The sequence below is a fragment of the Phyllosticta citribraziliensis genome (assembly GCF_038025025.1).
Source record: "Phyllosticta citribraziliensis strain CPC 17464 chromosome Unknown J3D65scaffold_9, whole genome shotgun sequence".
Taxonomy (NCBI): domain Eukaryota; kingdom Fungi; phylum Ascomycota; class Dothideomycetes; order Botryosphaeriales; family Phyllostictaceae; genus Phyllosticta; species Phyllosticta citribraziliensis.
This window is the reverse complement of record NW_027117346.1, coordinates 464,558-481,506: the sequence shown is the minus strand read 5'-3', so window position 1 is coordinate 481,506 and position 16,949 is coordinate 464,558. Positions and strand designations below refer to the sequence as shown.

The 16,949-nt window shown below is 58.0% G+C and overlaps 5 protein-coding genes across 5 annotated transcripts; 2 read left to right on the top strand and 3 right to left on the bottom strand.

The window, feature by feature from the left end:
• Window positions 1-689: 689 nt before the first annotated feature.
• Window positions 690-1,848, bottom strand: J3D65DRAFT_646993 (Per1-like protein; the record flags this gene model as incomplete). The annotated part of the gene is made up of 4 exons (XM_066802312.1): window positions 690-744; window positions 805-1,579; window positions 1,633-1,678; window positions 1,762-1,848. The coding sequence occupies 4 exons, from the start codon at window positions 1,846-1,848 to the stop codon at window positions 690-692; spliced, it is 963 nt and encodes a 320-aa protein (XP_066652929.1).
• Window positions 1,849-2,455: 607 nt separating this feature from the next.
• On the bottom strand, window positions 2,456-4,824 carry J3D65DRAFT_631683 (uncharacterized protein). The gene has a single exon (XM_066800931.1). The coding sequence runs from the start codon at window positions 4,516-4,518 to the stop codon at window positions 2,893-2,895; it is 1,626 nt and encodes a 541-aa protein (XP_066652928.1). The 5' UTR covers window positions 4,519-4,824; the 3' UTR covers window positions 2,456-2,892.
• Window positions 4,825-4,926: 102 nt separating this feature from the next.
• On the top strand, window positions 4,927-8,798 carry J3D65DRAFT_631679 (uncharacterized protein). The gene is made up of 3 exons (XM_066800930.1): window positions 4,927-5,501; window positions 5,553-6,739; window positions 6,787-8,798. The coding sequence occupies exons 1-3, from the start codon at window positions 5,048-5,050 to the stop codon at window positions 8,440-8,442; spliced, it is 3,297 nt and encodes a 1,098-aa protein (XP_066652927.1). The 5' UTR covers window positions 4,927-5,047; the 3' UTR covers window positions 8,443-8,798.
• Window positions 8,799-10,300: 1,502 nt separating this feature from the next.
• Window positions 10,301-13,159, bottom strand: J3D65DRAFT_461484 (uncharacterized protein). The gene is made up of 5 exons (XM_066796438.1): window positions 12,927-13,159; window positions 12,621-12,834; window positions 11,834-12,567; window positions 10,964-11,740; window positions 10,301-10,870 (listed from the first exon to the last, which is right to left on the bottom strand). The coding sequence occupies exons 1-5, from the start codon at window positions 12,963-12,965 to the stop codon at window positions 10,478-10,480; spliced, it is 2,157 nt and encodes a 718-aa protein (XP_066652926.1). The 5' UTR covers window positions 12,966-13,159; the 3' UTR covers window positions 10,301-10,477.
• A 1,944-nt stretch (window positions 13,160-15,103) lies between these two features.
• J3D65DRAFT_461428 (uncharacterized protein) lies at window positions 15,104-16,173 on the top strand. The gene has a single exon (XM_066796437.1). It carries the CDS (start codon window positions 15,222-15,224, stop codon window positions 15,867-15,869), a length of 648 nt encoding a protein of 215 aa, XP_066652925.1. The 5' UTR covers window positions 15,104-15,221; the 3' UTR covers window positions 15,870-16,173.
• Window positions 16,174-16,949: the final 776 nt, after the last annotated feature.

Here is a 16,949-nt window from a genome sequence, read left to right as displayed (position 1 = left end):
TCCCGAGTGTGTTCAAGCCGTTGATCTGCCTTGCCCCGTGGCCCCCCGCTCTCTCCTGAACGCCGCTCACCACCAACCGCTGCCGCGGTACTGCCAGACCACGTACTTTTTCCGTTTACCGTAGACGCGCGCCTCTGCCCACTGCGCCTCGTCCTTTCTTCCGTCGAACACCAGCTGGTGAGTGAAGGATGTCGTGTCTGACGGCCGGCTGGATCAGCGTCCGTGCAAGAGCAGCTAGCGTCAAGTAAGGACTCCATACTGGATCAAAGACGCGCGCCAGGTGGTCTGCATTTTGGCGATATCTGGGCCGCGTGAACAGGAAGAATCGAAGAATCGTAGAATGGGCAGTGCTGCATCCTTCGGAGAGCATTGCATCGTCCCTTGATGCAGCCACCAATGTGTTGGGAGTGACAAACTAAGCGAAATTCACCATCTGCTGGCAATCCAAAGTAGCTCGTGAGAGCTCATCTCTATTCTGCTCCATACGCAGTCGACGACACGGGAATACGAGGCTCCAAGAGAGCTACGTGGCGGGCATCATGCGCTTTGAGTGGTAGGTACTCCGATCTAGAATTTTGCCGACCGGGCAGATTGTGATGAGTGCGGAGACGATGAGGTTGGTCGGATAGGCAGGAGGACGGCGAGATGGGGACGAGGACGGCGTCAGATTTTATACCTGGCTAGACCAGCTAGGCCTTCAAACGCGCGCCCTGGAGGTCTTCTTCGGCGTCCTTGATCAAGAAACTGAGCGCCGGGGTGTCAGTCAAAAACGTTCACGCGTCAGACAAGAAGGGCGAAACGAACCTATACCACCACACAGTCGGGATGATGGTACCCGCATGCCACAGCGCATGCGCATCAACCATGCCGCCCCACGGCGGAAAGTCGAGGAGCTCCAGACTCATGGCGCTGATGATCCACGCAACAATCAAACCGGGCCAGGCAGCCCAGCCGCGCTTCAAGGCGCGATATCGCCGAACACTGAACCAGCTCCACAGCAGGTTCTGCACGACGCCCGCCGCGACGTTGGCCGCCATGTTGTACGTATAGTCCCAGCGCACGAGCAAGAGGAAGCTGACGTGCGCGATGTAGAGGGCGACGCAGCCCAGAGTCCACAGGCGCAACAGCGACGCCTTCCACGGCGGCGCCTGCGCGTCTAGCCGGAAGATGCGGATGGGCGTATAAAACAGGCCATACATGACGCTGGCGCCCGCACCGAGGTAGTCCATCGTCTCGGTGACGGGCAGGTCGCGCGTGTGGAACAGCATGCTCCAGATCCAGGCGTGCATGCCTGCCAGCGCGAAACCAATGTAGTATTTACGCAGCGAGTAGGATGGCGGGATGTTTGAGCGAATGAGCGACAGCCCGTGCAGGTGCGCGAGGTAGTTGAGCAGCGAGAAGAGGACCGAGAAGGGCTCCTGCATCCCCAGAAATCGGTGGAACGGCCATTTGCCGTGGAATTGGAGAATCGGTTCACGGTAAGGCGGATCCCGCGCGAGGCGTTGGTGCGTTGTGATGTGTTGACAGGTGTAGTCACATTCGGAGGGACACGTCCAAAGCATGAGGCGGCGGTGGATAGCTGAGCTTGTCAGTCTACGGTTTGTAAAAAGGAGTTCGACTGGATGGACTTACGGATGTGCGTCCTATCTGGCCCGTCACAATTGGCCTCGATACAGACCTACCGCTCATTGTTCAGCGTTCTCTTCTCCAACTCTTCCACTCAAGCCCCAGCTCTTGCGCTCGTTCACTGCGCATACGTACCTTGACGCAATTCTTGAAATCCGGCAAACGGTCACCAATCGAGGCCTCTGCTGTCCCTATGCAGAGTGCCAGCGCCAGCGCTAGCATCAAGAGTAGCGAACCTTTGCCGGCGCCTCTCCACATCCATCTCCGCTTCCTCCCGTGCGTCCCGTCTCCTGTTGATGTCGCCGCAGCTCTTGTTCCACCCATTCTGGTGCTCTTGCTGTTGCGGTTCGCTTCCTCCACCACCGCCACCACTGCGCCGTGTCCCATTCGCTATACAGACAGAGTCGATGCGTCGGCGGTGTCTAGTCGTCCCGCCCGTCTTGTCCTCCGCCGGTCAATGACCGCTTTTGGAACGTCAATCGCAGGGGTCAGGCGCGGTCAAGGCGATTGCTGCGAGGTCCGGAGAGGTGATTTCGTAGACAAGACTAGGCTGGCACGCAAGTGAGCTGAAGACGGGCTGGGAAGGTATGAAGGTAGGTTTGTAGTTGTGGCAGCCAAGGCACATGTAATCTGTACAGACGCATTGGTGTCTTGGCGGAAGCTCGGCACGGTATGGCACCGTTTGGGAGTGGGTCGGTCCGGGAACGGGAGCGGAGGCCCGCCGGGCGTTGGTGATCCCCCTGTCGACGCGGAGGTGGTGCTCGACATGGGAGTGATGTGACTTTTGTTTGGTTGAGGATACACGGACGCACAATGGGAGCACCAGGCTGTTCGAGATCAATTCAGTTCGTCGATTCGTAGCTACATACGTAGTCCCCTGATCTTCCTCCACAACAATCGATCCGCCTGCGGGATCAAACAAAGCAATTGGCCCAGTAGCTTACACGCCGGACACCAATGCTAGCGACTCAAGTGCTGCTGCTGCTGCTACTGCAAAGTAAAAGGCACGCTGTGCACAAAGGTATCCCAAATTCCAGCCCAAAAGTACCCAAACGTCGCCTCCCAACCTCCAAGAAATCCGAAACCCCCAGGCCTACCAACAGAATACAGAATGAGAATATTTGTGCGGAAAGGGGTTGTATCCGCGAGCAATGAGATGATGATGAAATGTTGGTCATGGTAACCGTGAATCCACACCCTCAAACTCCGCGACTCCATTTGAGAATGACTGTTTTGGGAAAATGCGTAACGAAAAGGGATGGGCATTCACCTCTGCCTGGGACTCCCGCTCATGCCACCAATGCCCAAGCCAATCCCCGCTTCAGTGCGTCCTCGCTTCGCCGGGGTCCGACCGTCATGGTGGTCGTCAACACTAGAGATGCCGCGTTTCTCCTTTTCAAGAGAAGGCCTACCCACTCCAGGCTTCTTGACATGGCCAAACAACTTGGTCTGCATCGAGCCACTGGTCAATCGTTGCGGCTGGCTGTGGCTTTGGCTGGCATGTGGTGATGCACTGCTCGTAAAATGCTGCGGCGTGCGGCGTAGCATGCTGCTAGCCATTTGGCTGGCTTGCGACTCGATGATTTCCGTGTCCTTGTCCGACTCGTTGACGACATTTTCTCCAACGCTCGACGCTGTGATGGTCGAGTCTGTGCTCTCCCGGCGCCTGGGAATCGCAACTGGGGCGGCCGAAGTCGTTTGAGAAGGTCGATTGATGGCGTGAAATGTGGGTGGTGTGCGCGGAACTACTACTGTGGGTTGGGAACCAGTTGGCGCTGATGTCCGGTTTGGGGTAGTGGGCAAGGAGGAGAGTGATTGCGAACCTCGAGTGTGGCTCACGCGGCCTTTTGGTTTGTTTGGAGTGGTGGGCGCTGTGGTCGTCTTGCCACTGAGCATTTGGTCCGCCAGGAGCAACGCCTCAAAAGCTTGCCTCTCCCGACCTGGATCAGCCACGGCATGTGCGCGATTACGGCTTCGGGGTGTCGTGGGATAGCGCGGTGTGCCCGTAACCGAGACTGGAGAGTTACCCTCGTAGACATCTCCCAACATGCCATTGAGGTGATCACGGTTTTTCCTAATGCGCCCACGGAGACGCTCGTTTTGTTCCATAAGGCTTGCAATTTCACCCTCGCGCTTTTCAGTTACGCGCTTGGACTGATCCAGCATTCCGCGCAGCTCCTCGTTTTCACTCTGGACAGCTTGGAGGTGGCGGGTCATTTCAGTCAGCACCGCAGAGTTGGCCGTGGCGACGGCAGGATCCTGAGAAGCGGGAGGAGAAATAGCAGTAGTTGTGGTCGTGTTGCGACGGCGCTCGTCCGACTGCTGAAGGACTTCGACCTCCCTCTGCGCCATTGCGAGTTCAACAGCCATCCGGTTTTGTGCCTCGGCGCTGTCGATGCTGAGCATGTTGTACTGCAGCTTGTGATGCGCGGCCGAGGTGCGCGCCTCGCGGAGCGCTATCAGGAGCTCGCCAACCATGTCTCTGAGCTCTTCGGCGGCAGCGCCATTAATCTGGTCGGTTGTGAAGGACAAGGCGGGTCCGGACAGCTGGGTGCTGGTGCGCGAGGTCGGAGGAGGCGACGACAGCACAGGTGTAGGTGGAGTGGGAGTGCGGACCGATGTCCGCATGGCAGGGACAACGGGCGCGACTTGGGACGATGGTGGAGGAGTTATGGAGGACGCGGCGGGGACTGGCGACGAAAACTTGTCGCGCTCCGTCTTTTGGGAAGCGCTGTGGGTCGAGAGGGTGTCTTGCGAGTCGGAGAGCAGACGGGCGGCCGAGTGAAGGCGCTCTTCCTGGGCCATGGCGAGCAGGTCCTGTGCGGCCGAGGTCCTGCTGTCCATGGTGTTGATGGGGACGATGACGGAGGGCGACGGGGCGACGGGGCGCATCCAACGGCGGGAGGCGGGGGGCTAAGGGCGATGGCGAGGCGCGGTGCGCCAAGATGGGATGGTGTTGGTCGGGCAACAGGCTGCGGAGAGGAGAGGGAGAACGAGAGCGACGGCGACGCCCGATCGACGCAAACGAAACGGCAGTGTGGAGACAGAGACGAGGTGAGCGACGAGACGAGCTTGGAGATGCAGGCGATGCGATGCGATGCGAAAGAAGAAATGTGGATTATGGAGAGGGCGGGGGGCAGTGACAGCTGGAGTGGATGACAAGCTGCCTGGGCTTGGGCGAGCGGAGGGCGGTGTGGGTGTGGGTGGGTGTGGGTGGGCGTGGGCGTGGGCGTGGGTGCGGTGGTGTGGTATGGTGCAAGTGGCTGCACTGGTTTCTGGTTTCTACGGCAATGCTCCCGCCTTGCACCCTTGCCCTTGCCCTTGTCCACGCTCTTCCACAAACGTGATTTGGCGACTTGTCCTTACAGCGCGTCGCTTTCTGTTACCCAGGCCATCCCAAATCCGTCTTGCACCGCGCGCAATGGATCCCTCCTCCTCCTCCTCCTCCAAGCTCCCCAGACCCTCCGCCATCCCGCGAGCTTCCACGACCAAGTCCTCCGGCTCCAAGCTCCCGCTTCCTTCCTCTCTACCCAAACCATCACAGACTCCTCAGCCGCCACCTTCATCGACGCGCGCCGTTTCCAAGGGCCCAACCTCGTCACTGCCAGGCCGCGCTGCCTCCACGACTCGACCAAGTCTCGGTTCTACTTCCAGGCCTTCCGCGACAAACGATGACGCCGTCTTCAAGAAACCCGCACCGCGCCCAATGTCGCGCCAGGCGCGGTCGCGAATCCAACGACCTGCCGTCGCCGCCATATCCACACGCGTGGAGCAGGAGGACGACCAGCTAGGTGACTTGAATGGATTCCGCGTCTCTTCAAGGCTGAGCCACCGAGACTCTCCGGGAGACTGGGACGATGAGGAGCTGCCTGTGTGTGAGTGCGCATCGACCCCTTGTTGAGCTGCCGGTCCTGACACACTTCCAGCCCAGTTTGATTCAAGGAAGAGAGACGTATCAACCGCCTCATTGTCCGATCGCGCTGCCGAGACAATTCAGAACATCATGATGCAAAATCCGACGTCGCCGACCGCACGACATTCGAGCTGGCTGAACCCTACGAGTCCACGAGGCATTCCGTCGAGACCCGCTTCCGCCATGAGCAGGCCGGCGCGGCCTGAATCAAGAAACTCTATACTCCGCGGCGGAGCTCAGGCCAGGCCAATTACCCCCAGCGGCATGTCATATCTTTCCAGCAGCATGCGCGCGTCCTATGGTGGTGCTCTGGGGGCTTCGTCATTGTCGACAAGTACTCCAACCAGGAGAAGCGTGAGTGCTGCACCTCGATCACCTGCGACAGCGCAAAGTCCGGAAGATGGGCCGCTTCAGAGCCCCATCAAGAGTCCCATCAAGAGCCCTGTCAAGAGCCCTGTCAAGAGTCCCAGCAGCAGAGTATCCAAAATGCCATTAAGCCCAGGACAGAATATGATAGGACGTATACCCCGAACTCGTCCTGCGGCAGACGTCAATCTTGCGTCACCAAGTGAAGGAAAGACTTGGACTGCGCCAGTCATTTCGCCACCCAAGAAAGTCACACCCAGACCCGCTTCTCGCACTACGCCCAAGTCTGTGCCCAAAAGGGAATCGAAATCTCCGGAATCGACCAAAAAGACTGCGAGCTCGTCTGCAGCGCTTCGAGAGCAGATAGCCAAAGCCAAGGCAGCTGCGAAGAAGCAACCTTCGCCTGCGAAACCTTTGGTCCAGGGTCCAGATTTTGATTCTTTTGAAGACCCCTTTAATCAGATGCCCAAGGGCGGAGATGCTGTTATCAAGAAGAGGGTTGCTGCTGCGAGGTCGGAAGGGCGGCTGAATCTTGCCAACATGGGCTTGAGCGAAATCCCAAGTCAAGTCATGTCCATGTACGAGTACGATCCTGAGTCCAATGCGGCCTGGTCAGAGGCTGTCGACCTGGTTCGCTTCATAGCGGCAGACAATGATATCGAGAGGCTGCCTGACGACTTGTTCCCTGACATTGATCCCACTGATGTCGCAGAAGACTTGGATGCTCCCGGACCTCAGTTTGGAGGCGTGGAGACGCTGGATCTCCACGGTAACATTCTCACCGAGCTGCCTCTTGGTCTGAGAAGGCTTGAGAATTTGTCAATCTTGAATTTGGTGAGTCCCCTCATAAAAGACTCGGATCGATCTACTGATCAAGACAGTCATGCAATCGACTCGGCAACGATTGTATGCAAATCATTTCGCAAATTCAGAATGTGCGAGAGCTGAGACTTTCGGAAAATGCGCTTCATGGCGACTTTCCGGATTCTCTTGGATCTCTGTCCAATCTCGAGCTCCTAGATCTCCAAGGGAACAAATTACGGCGCCTCCCAGACTCGCTGCGGGAGTTGGCCAGCCTCAAGACACTGCACCTCTCAAACAACTCGTTTTCGGATCTCCCCGTCGAGATACTTCAGGGGTTGCCTCTAGTCGACCTACAGGCATCAAAGAATTCTCTCAGTGGCACACTGTTCCCAGACACTGTAGTGTGCCTGCCACGTCTGCAGACCCTCAACGTCTCGAGCAATGCACTAAGCGCCCTCTGCACATCGGCGTTGTCCATGCCGGCTTTGCAATCTTTGAACCTGTCCGTCAATCGCATCAATGAGCTGCCGGACCTTTCGGAGTGGCCCAATCTCCTTACTTTGCTCATTGAAGAGAACAAACTGTCCGCACTTCCTTCTGGATTTACAACGCTGAAGAAGCTGCGACATGCCAACTTTGGTGGCAACAACATTGGCAAGATTGACAACGAAGTCGGTCTCATGGAGAGCTTGGAGCGGCTAGACCTGGCGGCGAACCCGCTGCGGGAACGCAAGTTCATTACATCGAGCACGAGCGAGTTGAAGCGGGACCTCAAAATGAGACTCGATCCGACGTTGCATGAGGAGCATTCCGCCGCCGCGGATGTAGAGGAGCCAACAACGACGGTCATACCACCCAAAGACTCGTGGGTGCCGAGCCCTGCAGGCACGCTCGACCTGTCATCCAAAACCCTATCCGAACTATCCTCAGAGAAGCTTTCTCCCATTGCTTCATCCGTCCGCACCCTCACTCTCCATCACAACGCCTTCACCTCCTTGCCCTCCTCGCTCTCCCTTGTCTCCAGTGCCCTTAATACTCTCGACCTCTCCTTCAACCGCCTCGCCAGCACCACGCTCCTCTCGACCTCCCTCGAACTCCCCTACCTCAGTTCTCTCCGCCTGGCCACCAACGGCCTCACCTCCCTGACCCCTCTGACATCGAACCTCTCGGCCCCGCGCCTCGCATCCCTCGATATCACAGCCAACCGACTGACCGGCGTGCTCCCCATCTTCCGCGACGCCTTCCCCGCACTGACGACGCTCCTCGCGGCCGACAACCAAATCGACGCCGTCAGCGTCTGCGCGCTCGCCGGCCTTGCCACCGTCGACCTCTCCAACAACGCCATCGCCCGCCTGCCCCCGGAGATCGGCCTCCTCGGCGACCCGGACGCCGGCGGCCAGCTGCGCGCCGTCGAGCTGCGCGGCAATCTCTTCCGCGTCCCCCCGTGGACCGTCCTGCAGCGCGGCACCAGCGCCGTGCTGGGGTGGTGTCGTGGCCGCATTGCGGAAGGTGGACCGCAGAGTGTGGGTGATGCTGTTGCGAGGGAGCGCGGGGAGATGCAGGGCGTGGAGCTCGATGCAGTGGAAGCGGGGGATGGTGAGGCGGATGCAGAGGATTCGGCGCTGCTGGAGGAGATGGAGGTCGTTGGCCCGGAAGGTTTGGGACTGGGTGCTGCGACGGCGTCGCATGTGCCTGCTGGCGCTGAGGGCCTTGATGACGATGAGACGTTTTGAGTTGGGATTTCTGGTATTTTTGGATGGCATGGCATGCATGGAACGACATGATACGCGACGCACGCTGGACGAACGCATGGGATGCATGGGCGGATTGGGATGATGGCACTAGGACTCTGGAACCCTAGATGCAGTCTGGAAAGGAAGGCCCACCTACGCACGGTACGGAATGGAATGGCATCAGGTGGCTTGGGCAGATTAGACGACGCAGAGCACAGCAGAGCAGAGCGCAAGCGACCTACCTACCTAGCTAGCTGCTTACTTACCTATCTGGATATACTCATTACTCTGGTTAGCAGCGGTAAGAAGAAGCAGCAGCAGCAGCAGCAGCAGCTGAATCCATTCATACAAAGAACAAGTGCTGCGCTCCTTTTGTCGTGTCATGCGTGAAACGCGACATGTGAGCGGCGACGGTGACGGCGAGGCGACGGATGTGTACATGACTTCAGCTCCACATAGTCTGTCAGAATATAGAAAGCTGCATCACCATCAACCACCGTAACCAGAAGCAACTCAAACTAGTCCAACAAGCCAGGCATCATACTTGACCCACAGATCCACAGATCCACCACACCCTCCCTCTATATCCAAAGCCCATCGCTCAGTCGAGACGTCCCACAGTCGGCAAAAGACCAACGTACCCACCCCCGCCATCGCCCATCGCCACCCCACCCCCTCCACCATTTCAGGCACTCGGCGTCGCCTCAGGGGTTTTCCTGGACTGGCAGGACTGGCGCCCAATGCTGGCTGCCGAGATGATAGGTAGACCTTGTTCTAATGGTCGTGTGGCACAGAGAGAAGGAGCACGCCGAGTAAGGGCGACGGTGAATTATGAGATTAAGAAAGCCTACATATGTATGTACAGAGGAATTGAGCAGATTTTGTGGCGTGGACGTGAAGGGGGGAGGGACTGTGGGAGAGGCCACGCATGCCATACAGACAGACACACCTCACACAGCGCAACTATCAGAACAACCTAAAAGAGACGAACAACGATCACAAGAGAGCGCTCCAGAAAAGCACGCCACCAACAGACAACAGACAACAGACGATAAAAGTTAAGATGTAGTGTAGGTAGGTACAATATTTGTAGTAGTAATCCGGCCATCATCTGTCCAACCATCCAATCCAATCAACACCCATCATTCAATAAAGTATATACAAGAAAGGGGGAGAGCGTCACCCAGAGAGAGGAAAGGAAAGGAAAGGAAAGGAAAGGAAAAGAAAAGATCGATCGGCGTAAAAGAGCGAAAGAGGTGGGGTGTGGGTATAAGCGCTGTACATACAGACATCATTACAAGGAAGTCGTCAAAGGGGGGGGTGGGGTTGGTTGTGTTTGTGTTTTGTGTCTTGTGCCCAGAGGGGCAAGGTAAGTGCGGTGTGAGATTTTGGTTTGGGGTCGAGGGGCTAGGTGCAAGCCAGCCGGACAAAAAGAGCGTGCCGTGGTGGTGGTGTGAGTGCCGTCCATGTAGGACAGACAACAAAAGTATGGACAAAAAAGCTGACCGTTGTAGGACGACAGATGACAGCCCGTCAGCGCAGCAGCAGGTATGTAGCAGCCCGCCTGTCGGTCTGTCGTCGTCGGTGCAACGGTCCGGGTATCTGGGGGATTACAAATGATGGGTGAGGCAAGTGGGTTTTTCGACAAGGTGTGGAAGCGCCGTGTGGACAAGCCACGCATGCGCGCGCGCACCCAAGCCAGCCGGTCCAGCGGACGGAAGAAAAGAAGAGTGATGAGGAGAAAAAGTGGCAAAGGGAAAAAAGGAAAGAATAATCAGCGTGCAGTCGAGCTCGCTGACCGGACTGCTGCTGCACTCCAATCCGACTGGATGCGCAACCACCGCAAGGATGGATGCGTCACCGCGCGTCCGTCTCCTGAGGTCAAGTGTTTTGATGTTTCCGCCTGGCGGCGGCCCGGCATCCGCCTCTGCGTCCGCTTCTGCGCGAGATCCCTGCGGCGTTGCATCGTGTTTGTCATGGATCCGCGGTCTTCCGCGTCGTCGTCGTCCCGTCATCTTCCCTTGCGTGTGAAACATTACGAGTCTTGCTCGACTGCCGTCCACCAGACATCGCACTCTTCGCCAGGACCGGGACTGCGACCCGCCACGCATTTTGTTCGTTCCATGACGTCGACTGTGAGCACGCCCGGCTGCGCATGCGTTTCGGCCACGTGTCTGAGCATCAGTTCCAAGCTGCCAAATACGCTCGTCACTCGTCCCTCGGCGCAGCAAAAGATGCAGCCAAAGTTGTGGCCGGTCTTGCGCAAGTAGCGATCGTTTTGCTTGGGAGGATCCTGCTCAGCCCTGGATGCGGCAGCCATGAGTGACGGCATCGACGGAGACCTGCTGCGGCTGCGGCTGCGGTGGGAAACGGAGGTACCGGCGGAGGCGGGCGGAGGAATGTAGAACGCGCGTAGGACGAGGTTTTGCTGGACATGGGGGTTGGCAGCTGCGCTGGAGTAGCCGGAAGACAGACTCGATGCCGAGAGGGTCGATCGACGGAACAGACCGTTTGGCTTTACCTTGACGTGCGACTTGGCCAAAAATATCCACTTGTAACGGATGTTGACAAGCAAAGTGGTGTCCGAGTTGGGACCGCTAGGGACGCGACACTCGAACGTGTAGACGTTGGGGTCAGTACGGTAAGGCTTGCCCTTGACCCAGGCAGGCCCCTCAAAAGCGCAGCTCTTGCACCTCCAGACCATGGCAGAAGTATACATGCCTAGGGGCTTGGCGTGAATCACGAGCCCTTTCTTGAAGTCTTCGCGGAGGTTCCAGGCACCCTTGCAAAAGTTGTAGTAGCCATTTTGCTTGCACGGTCCATCTTGCATACGAGGGCCGACAAAAGGCTTGGAAAAGAATGAAGACAGCGGAGAGGTAGGGAGTGGAGGAGTCGGTTCACTGCTCGCGTGGCGGTGACCACCGTAGTACGAACGTATGGAGCGTATGGAGCGAATAGCGGTTGGGCGCCTCACAGGATGGGCTGCAGCGGGTGCCGCAGGAATCTCAGAGTACGGCGTACTGTTGACAATGGAAGTGTAGCTGTGACGAGCCAGGGGTGGCGACTTGGCGCTATATGGGGCAACGCTCTTGACTTCTTCAGACGTACGGCTACCAGAAGGAGAGTGATGCGATGATGTATAGGCCGTCGACGCGACGGTTGTATTGTCTTGTTGAATGCTCTCCTCGGTCGAGTAGACACTAGCCGACGAGACAGAAGCAGAGGAGCTTTCCCAGGAATTGGGGCGCGCTTCCGCATTTTCCCTCATATTCAAACGCTGAGCGACGTCAGTAAAGGCCCGGTCGAGCTCCTCGGTGGACTTGGTGTCCCCTGGAGATGGCATGACCGAATCCTGACGCGAGTCTGGCTCGGACACGGGGGAAATTTCGGCGTCATCTTGGTCGTAAGAGTCGTCAGAATCGCGAGCTTGCCTCTCCAGTGGATGTTCAGGACGACGAGGAACAGATTCGGCCGCCTTTTCGTCCAGTCCGATGTACTTGCTCCGGCGACGCGGCGAATAGGCCGGAGGTGGCGGTGGCGGCGGGAGAGGATCCATCAACGGCCTGCGTCGCGGCGGAACTTCAACCGGAGACGCCTGCGGAAGGGGACTAAGCATATCTTGATTTTCGTCGGCCTTGTGGGACGAAACCCAGGATTGGTTGTTGGACAGGCTGACGGCCGAACTCATTCGAGTCAGGCCACGCGCGGGCTTGACGGAGCTGCGGGCCGAGTTGCTCCTTCGGCGCGAAAAGACGCGAGAGAGCCTGCTCGCCTTTGCATCGTCTCCATGGAGAATGGTGACAGTCGGAGGGACGTCCGCGCAGGAAAAGTAGCTCGAGGATCGCGAGCGCTGGAAAGGGCTAGACAAGGTTGAGTTTTGGCTGCTGCTCAAAGACCGATGAGTGGAGTAGGGCGGGATGGTCGGGCTGGATGGATGCTCGTCGGCCAGTCGTTGGCGAAAGTCTGCCAGGGCCTCGAGAGCATCGCGACGGAGCATGACCGAAGCTTCGTGTAGCTTTGTAAAATCGAGAATTGCCGAGTCGTTGCGCGTCGCAATCTGCAGGCTTCGAATGACCTCTGGCTGCATGGAGACGGCAACGTGCAAGAGGCGATCACGCGCAATGGCTGGACGAACAAATTAGCTCAAGGCTCTCCCGCTCGGGGTGGCACCACCTCACCATCACCAGAGCGAGCAGGCTTGCCAAACTCCTTGCACAAGGCGGCATAGTGCTCGTCGATTGCCTTTTCACCGCTGAGGAGGGAGTCGAGCAAGACCTTTTCCTTGAAGCCCTCTTCGCCTCTCCTCCTGCGGACACGGGACTTGCGCAGGGCGTGAAGCAGACCGGCTCCGTTGTTGAAGGCGGAGACGACAGCAGACACGGCGACGGAGACCTGGACGGATTCAATGAGCATGATTTTGTCTGGAGAGGAGCGGCGGGTGGCGCGCGAGGCGTAGGACGAGGAGCATATAAACATGGACTTACCTCGAGGCCCGGGGCAGTTGACCGGTCACTTTCAGCCATGGCGACTTGTTTCGAGACAGTGGAGACTGTGAGTTGGAAGGTCTAGGGAGCGTCGGTCATTGCTGAGGGTGGAGAGGAGGCGCGGGCTCGATAAGAGTCGGTGGAGCAGATGTTGTCGCTTTCAAGGACAGTGGGACGGACGATTCAGCGGGGCAAGAGGCCTGATGCTGGAGAGTGGGTGCATGGGTGCGACCATGGCGGGGACAGGGGTTCTCCTCTTCCAGAAGCGCTGAGTAGCGGGGTCCAGGGCTCTGCTCATGTGCTGGCCTGGAGTGCTGCTGCGTGACACCGAGCCCCGCTGTTGATGTACAAGGCCGTGGCATGTGCTTGGTTGACAGACTGACATCAGACGGCACAGGTGCATTGTTTCAGCGGGCGTTGCACGGCAATGCAATGCAATACAGTGGCGGAGGAAGCGCACGTCAGCCGGGTGAGGGAGGTTGCGCAGGGGACGGTGAGGATGACGGGTCGTCTGGAGTCCACCTCTTCGGATGTCGGGCGTGGTGTTGATTGTCGAGAGGCCGCGCCGTCGAGCCGTCGACAAATGGCCCTCTCCGCTGTCGGTGCACAAGACAACGGCCAATTAGACGAGGCCTTTATGCTGCTGCGTCTCTCCTATCCTATCCTCTTACAACAGGACGTTAATTTCCAGCTGCAACGGCCTCATTTCCCCCCTGGCAGCACTGTACAACGACTTGTGAAGGCCCTCCGCCGTGTCACGGAATCTTGGCCGTTGATGATGGACCTGGACACCCACAGCGACTCAAAGGCCATCAGCCTCGGCCCGACCGCACGATAGCGACCGTTGAGCAGGGCCGTCGTGACCTGAGCTATGCCGTAAAATGTCAAGCGTTGGCGGGCTCTGCACCTGCATGTGGTTGACGCCGACGCCGCATCCACTTGGACTGACACCTCATGAGGATGCATGCCCAACCCAGCACACTACATGCCAACCCGGCCAGAGGCTATCACGACCACGACCACATCGCCAAACACACCCACAACCAATTGCATGCCCACGGTCCTATTTTGCTTGCAAATTACCGCGAATCGACGCCGAGTCTACGCATCCAGCGCGCTCTTCTCTCCCGCCAAATGTCTCGGTCGTCAAAACTTCTCAAACTCTAACCGCAAAACCGGGCCAAGCTTCGCGACGGACCCCAGGAACCTCCCGCTGCCGCGCCGCTCCTCTCCTCTACCGGGGCCTCCCCAGCCTTCTGTGACGTAAGGTACTTTGTCCCTCGTCCGGCAAATCCTCCCCAGTATGCCGACCTGACAAATTCGTCGTCGAGTCTTCGAGGACCGCAGTGCCGGCGGTGCGCCCAATACCGACGGTCCGCACAGAAACACCATTCATATTATGAAACAATTTGCGACCTGCAGGCACAAGTCGCACACGCCCGTCCAGCAACCGGCAGCGCAGACGCACCTTTCCACATTAGACTCGGCGACTGTGCTTGCGACAATGACAGCGTCGAAGTGCACTTAAGCTCGCGGCCCAGACGGCCTGCACGCGATCGCCAGATCCCTAGGCCAACACCCGCCGAACGCCAGCCGGCCTCTGAGTCGTCCTCGTCGCCCAAAGCCCGTTATCCATGACAGACGACCGCCGTTAAGGTTAAGCAGCCTGCCACGGTGCCTGCGTGCTGCTGCTGCCATGGCCGGAACTTGGTGACGCAATGCGATGCGACGGCGAAGCACCATCATCGGGGACCAAGTTGGGCAGAAACAGCACAAAGCCAGAAGTGGTGTAGTGTTGTTCGACATCCTCGAAATGGGATCGTGAAGAGGGGACTGCGACGCAGCAGCCGAGGAGCGAGGTGGAGTCGACAAAATATCGTGAAGGTGAGGGGACGGCGAGGCTCTGCGTCGGCCTCGACCACCGTCACTCCAGCAGAGATACTGGACTCGACTCGACCCGGTAGTCGCGCTGCTGGTCGAGTCTCATGTGCGCTCCTCTTATCTACCCTGTCGTGCTCGACTGCCGCGCGATGGGCGCGTCGCGCTGTGAAGCTGCGCATCGCGCGTCTGGTCACTTTGCGGAGACATGCAGAGTGGTACACATCTCATCTCCTCTACTGCACGGCAGACGGGTGTCCGCTGCTCGTGGCATCACCGAGTCTTCGAGGCCATTCGCCAGCTCTGCAGAATCACGGTAATTGCTTCTCGGCTTCCTGCTGTTTTAAATTGCAAAAACAACTTTTCATTGTACCAATTTGGCCTCTCGTCATCGACCTGCTTCACACAGAAATACTAATGCCCATGTTCACCACACTACATACACGACACCCACCATCACCAGGATCCTTGCTCTTTGCTTCCCTTCAGCCTCCCCCTGGCAAACCATCAACTCCAGCCCCCTTATTTTCCTCCTCCTCGACCCACAGACCAACCACATTCTCAATATATATAGCACACGCAGTTTCATCGCGACTCGCAAATCTATCGTCTCTCCGTTCCTTAGCAGTTTCCTTTCGTCTACGCTTAATTCTACGCCTTGAAACGCCGCCATCCGCGTCATTATCCGTTTCTCGTTTCTTGTGTCGAGCTATACATAGCTCCCAGCCACACCTGGCGCGCCCTTCGCATTCGTCTTTAATCATGTCGACAAGACACGGCAGTTTATTCTATCTGAAAATTCGAAACGGCGTCTTAGCCTCAAACCCAGGGCAAAACTCTTGGATGCTCGCTTCAGCCGCTTCAAAGCCCCTGCAAGATGTTGCTCACTACTGGCCGCGGGTTTCGTCCAACCCACGTCTGTCTGCTTGCCTGCCTGTGTTGGATGCGGCTTATGCTACACGCACACACCACCCATTCAACTCCAGAGCAAGGTACTTTGACGAACCCATTGGGACCCCTTCCTGCCCGTTGAGCTGTCTGCCTTGCCCAATGGCCTGCCGTTGACCGTTTGACCGCGCGCGCGCACGCACGCACGCAACGGCTGCCCTGCTTCACCAACTTACCCTACCATACCCTCCGACGTCACGCCCGGCCCTGCCTTGCCCTGCCCTGCCCTGAATCTCAGCAAACCGCTCGCTCGCCTGCGCGTACCTTTCCCGCTCATCCGTCTCCGATCGCTCGGGATACGAAATGGCGGATGAGCGGGTGAGCGTGGTAATGGTGCCCAATCCGTCAATCCGTCAATCTGCTCTGCTAGCCCGCTGCGCCTTCCCCTCGCTCAAACAAGCAGAGTTGGCGCGCGGGAAGGGCTTCGTCAAGCTTGCACTGCCGCGGTGGCCCTGACTGCGTTTGTGCGGTTGATGGTAAGTGAGAAGGAGAGGATCTGGGGCGATAGTGTTTCTGTTTGTCCGTCGGGAACACGCGGGCGGCGGGCGGCGGGTTGTTGGGCAGCAGCACCACCACTGATCGCGTACCCAGAGTCGAGACGGAACATAGGGGAGTAAGACGAGACGAGATGAGATGAGGTGAGACGCCAAGTCAATCAAGCATCAGCCGTGCAAGATACAGTACGGTACCTGCGATGAGTATCTCGCCTTGGCAGCCGTGCTGGATACTGAGCCGTAAGCCGCGCTTCTGTCTCTGAAGCTCTGAAGCTCAACTCACTGAGAAAGAAACAAATGATAGCAAAATACGTAAGGGAAGCAGTGGTGACTCTGGCAATGGCAAGGTTCCGCATTGCTCTACGCTGCTCTGCGTCCTCTCATGGTTTCCCTGTCTCGCCATTGCTTGTCTACCCGTTCTTCGTCCTCTTCTGCACCGACGCTCGGGTCATTTCACGCCATCACTTTGGCGTAACTTTCCTGGCTGCCACGATAGGCGACCGAGACTTCGCTGTGACGTGAGGGTCGCAGTCAAGCAGTAGCAGCACACGAGCGATGCCGCGGGGTATCGCAAAGGCAGAGAGGGAGGGGAAGCGAACGCAGCGGACAGGTAGGTGGTGGGGTTCGCACATGTGTCGACGGCGCTGGCACATGAATGCGAGAAGGCAGACAGACAATGGATGGCAGAACTGTATCATGCTGG

What these genes read in the sequence shown, in the direction of transcription:
- J3D65DRAFT_631683 (XM_066800931.1), bottom strand. Translation starts at nt 4,518, where the DNA reads ATGCGCCCCGTCGCCCCGTCGCCCTCCGTCATCGTCCCCATCAACACC.
- J3D65DRAFT_461428 (XM_066796437.1), top strand. Translation starts at nt 15,222, where the DNA reads ATGCCCATGTTCACCACACTACATACACGACACCCACCATCACCAGGA.
- J3D65DRAFT_461484 (XM_066796438.1), bottom strand. Translation starts at nt 12,965, where the DNA reads ATGGCTGAAAGTGACCGGTCAACTGCCCCGGGCCTCGAG. An exon ending in GCCTGCTCGCTCTGGTGATG is followed by an intron (nt 12,568 to 12,620) that starts GTGAGGTGGTGC and finishes TTGTTCGTCCAG; the next exon opens with CCATTGCGCGTGATCGCCTC. An exon ending in ACTCTTACGACCAAGATGAC is followed by an intron (nt 11,741 to 11,833) that starts GCCGAAATTTCC and finishes GAGCTCGACCGG; the next exon opens with GCCTTTACTGACGTCGCTCA.
- J3D65DRAFT_631679 (XM_066800930.1), top strand. Translation starts at nt 5,048, where the DNA reads ATGGATCCCTCCTCCTCCTCCTCCTCCAAGCTCCCCAGACCCTCCGCC. An exon ending in CGATGAGGAGCTGCCTGTGT is followed by an intron (nt 5,502 to 5,552) that starts GTGAGTGCGCAT and finishes ACACACTTCCAG; the next exon opens with CCCAGTTTGATTCAAGGAAG. An exon ending in ATTTGTCAATCTTGAATTTG is followed by an intron (nt 6,740 to 6,786) that starts GTGAGTCCCCTC and finishes TGATCAAGACAG; the next exon opens with TCATGCAATCGACTCGGCAA.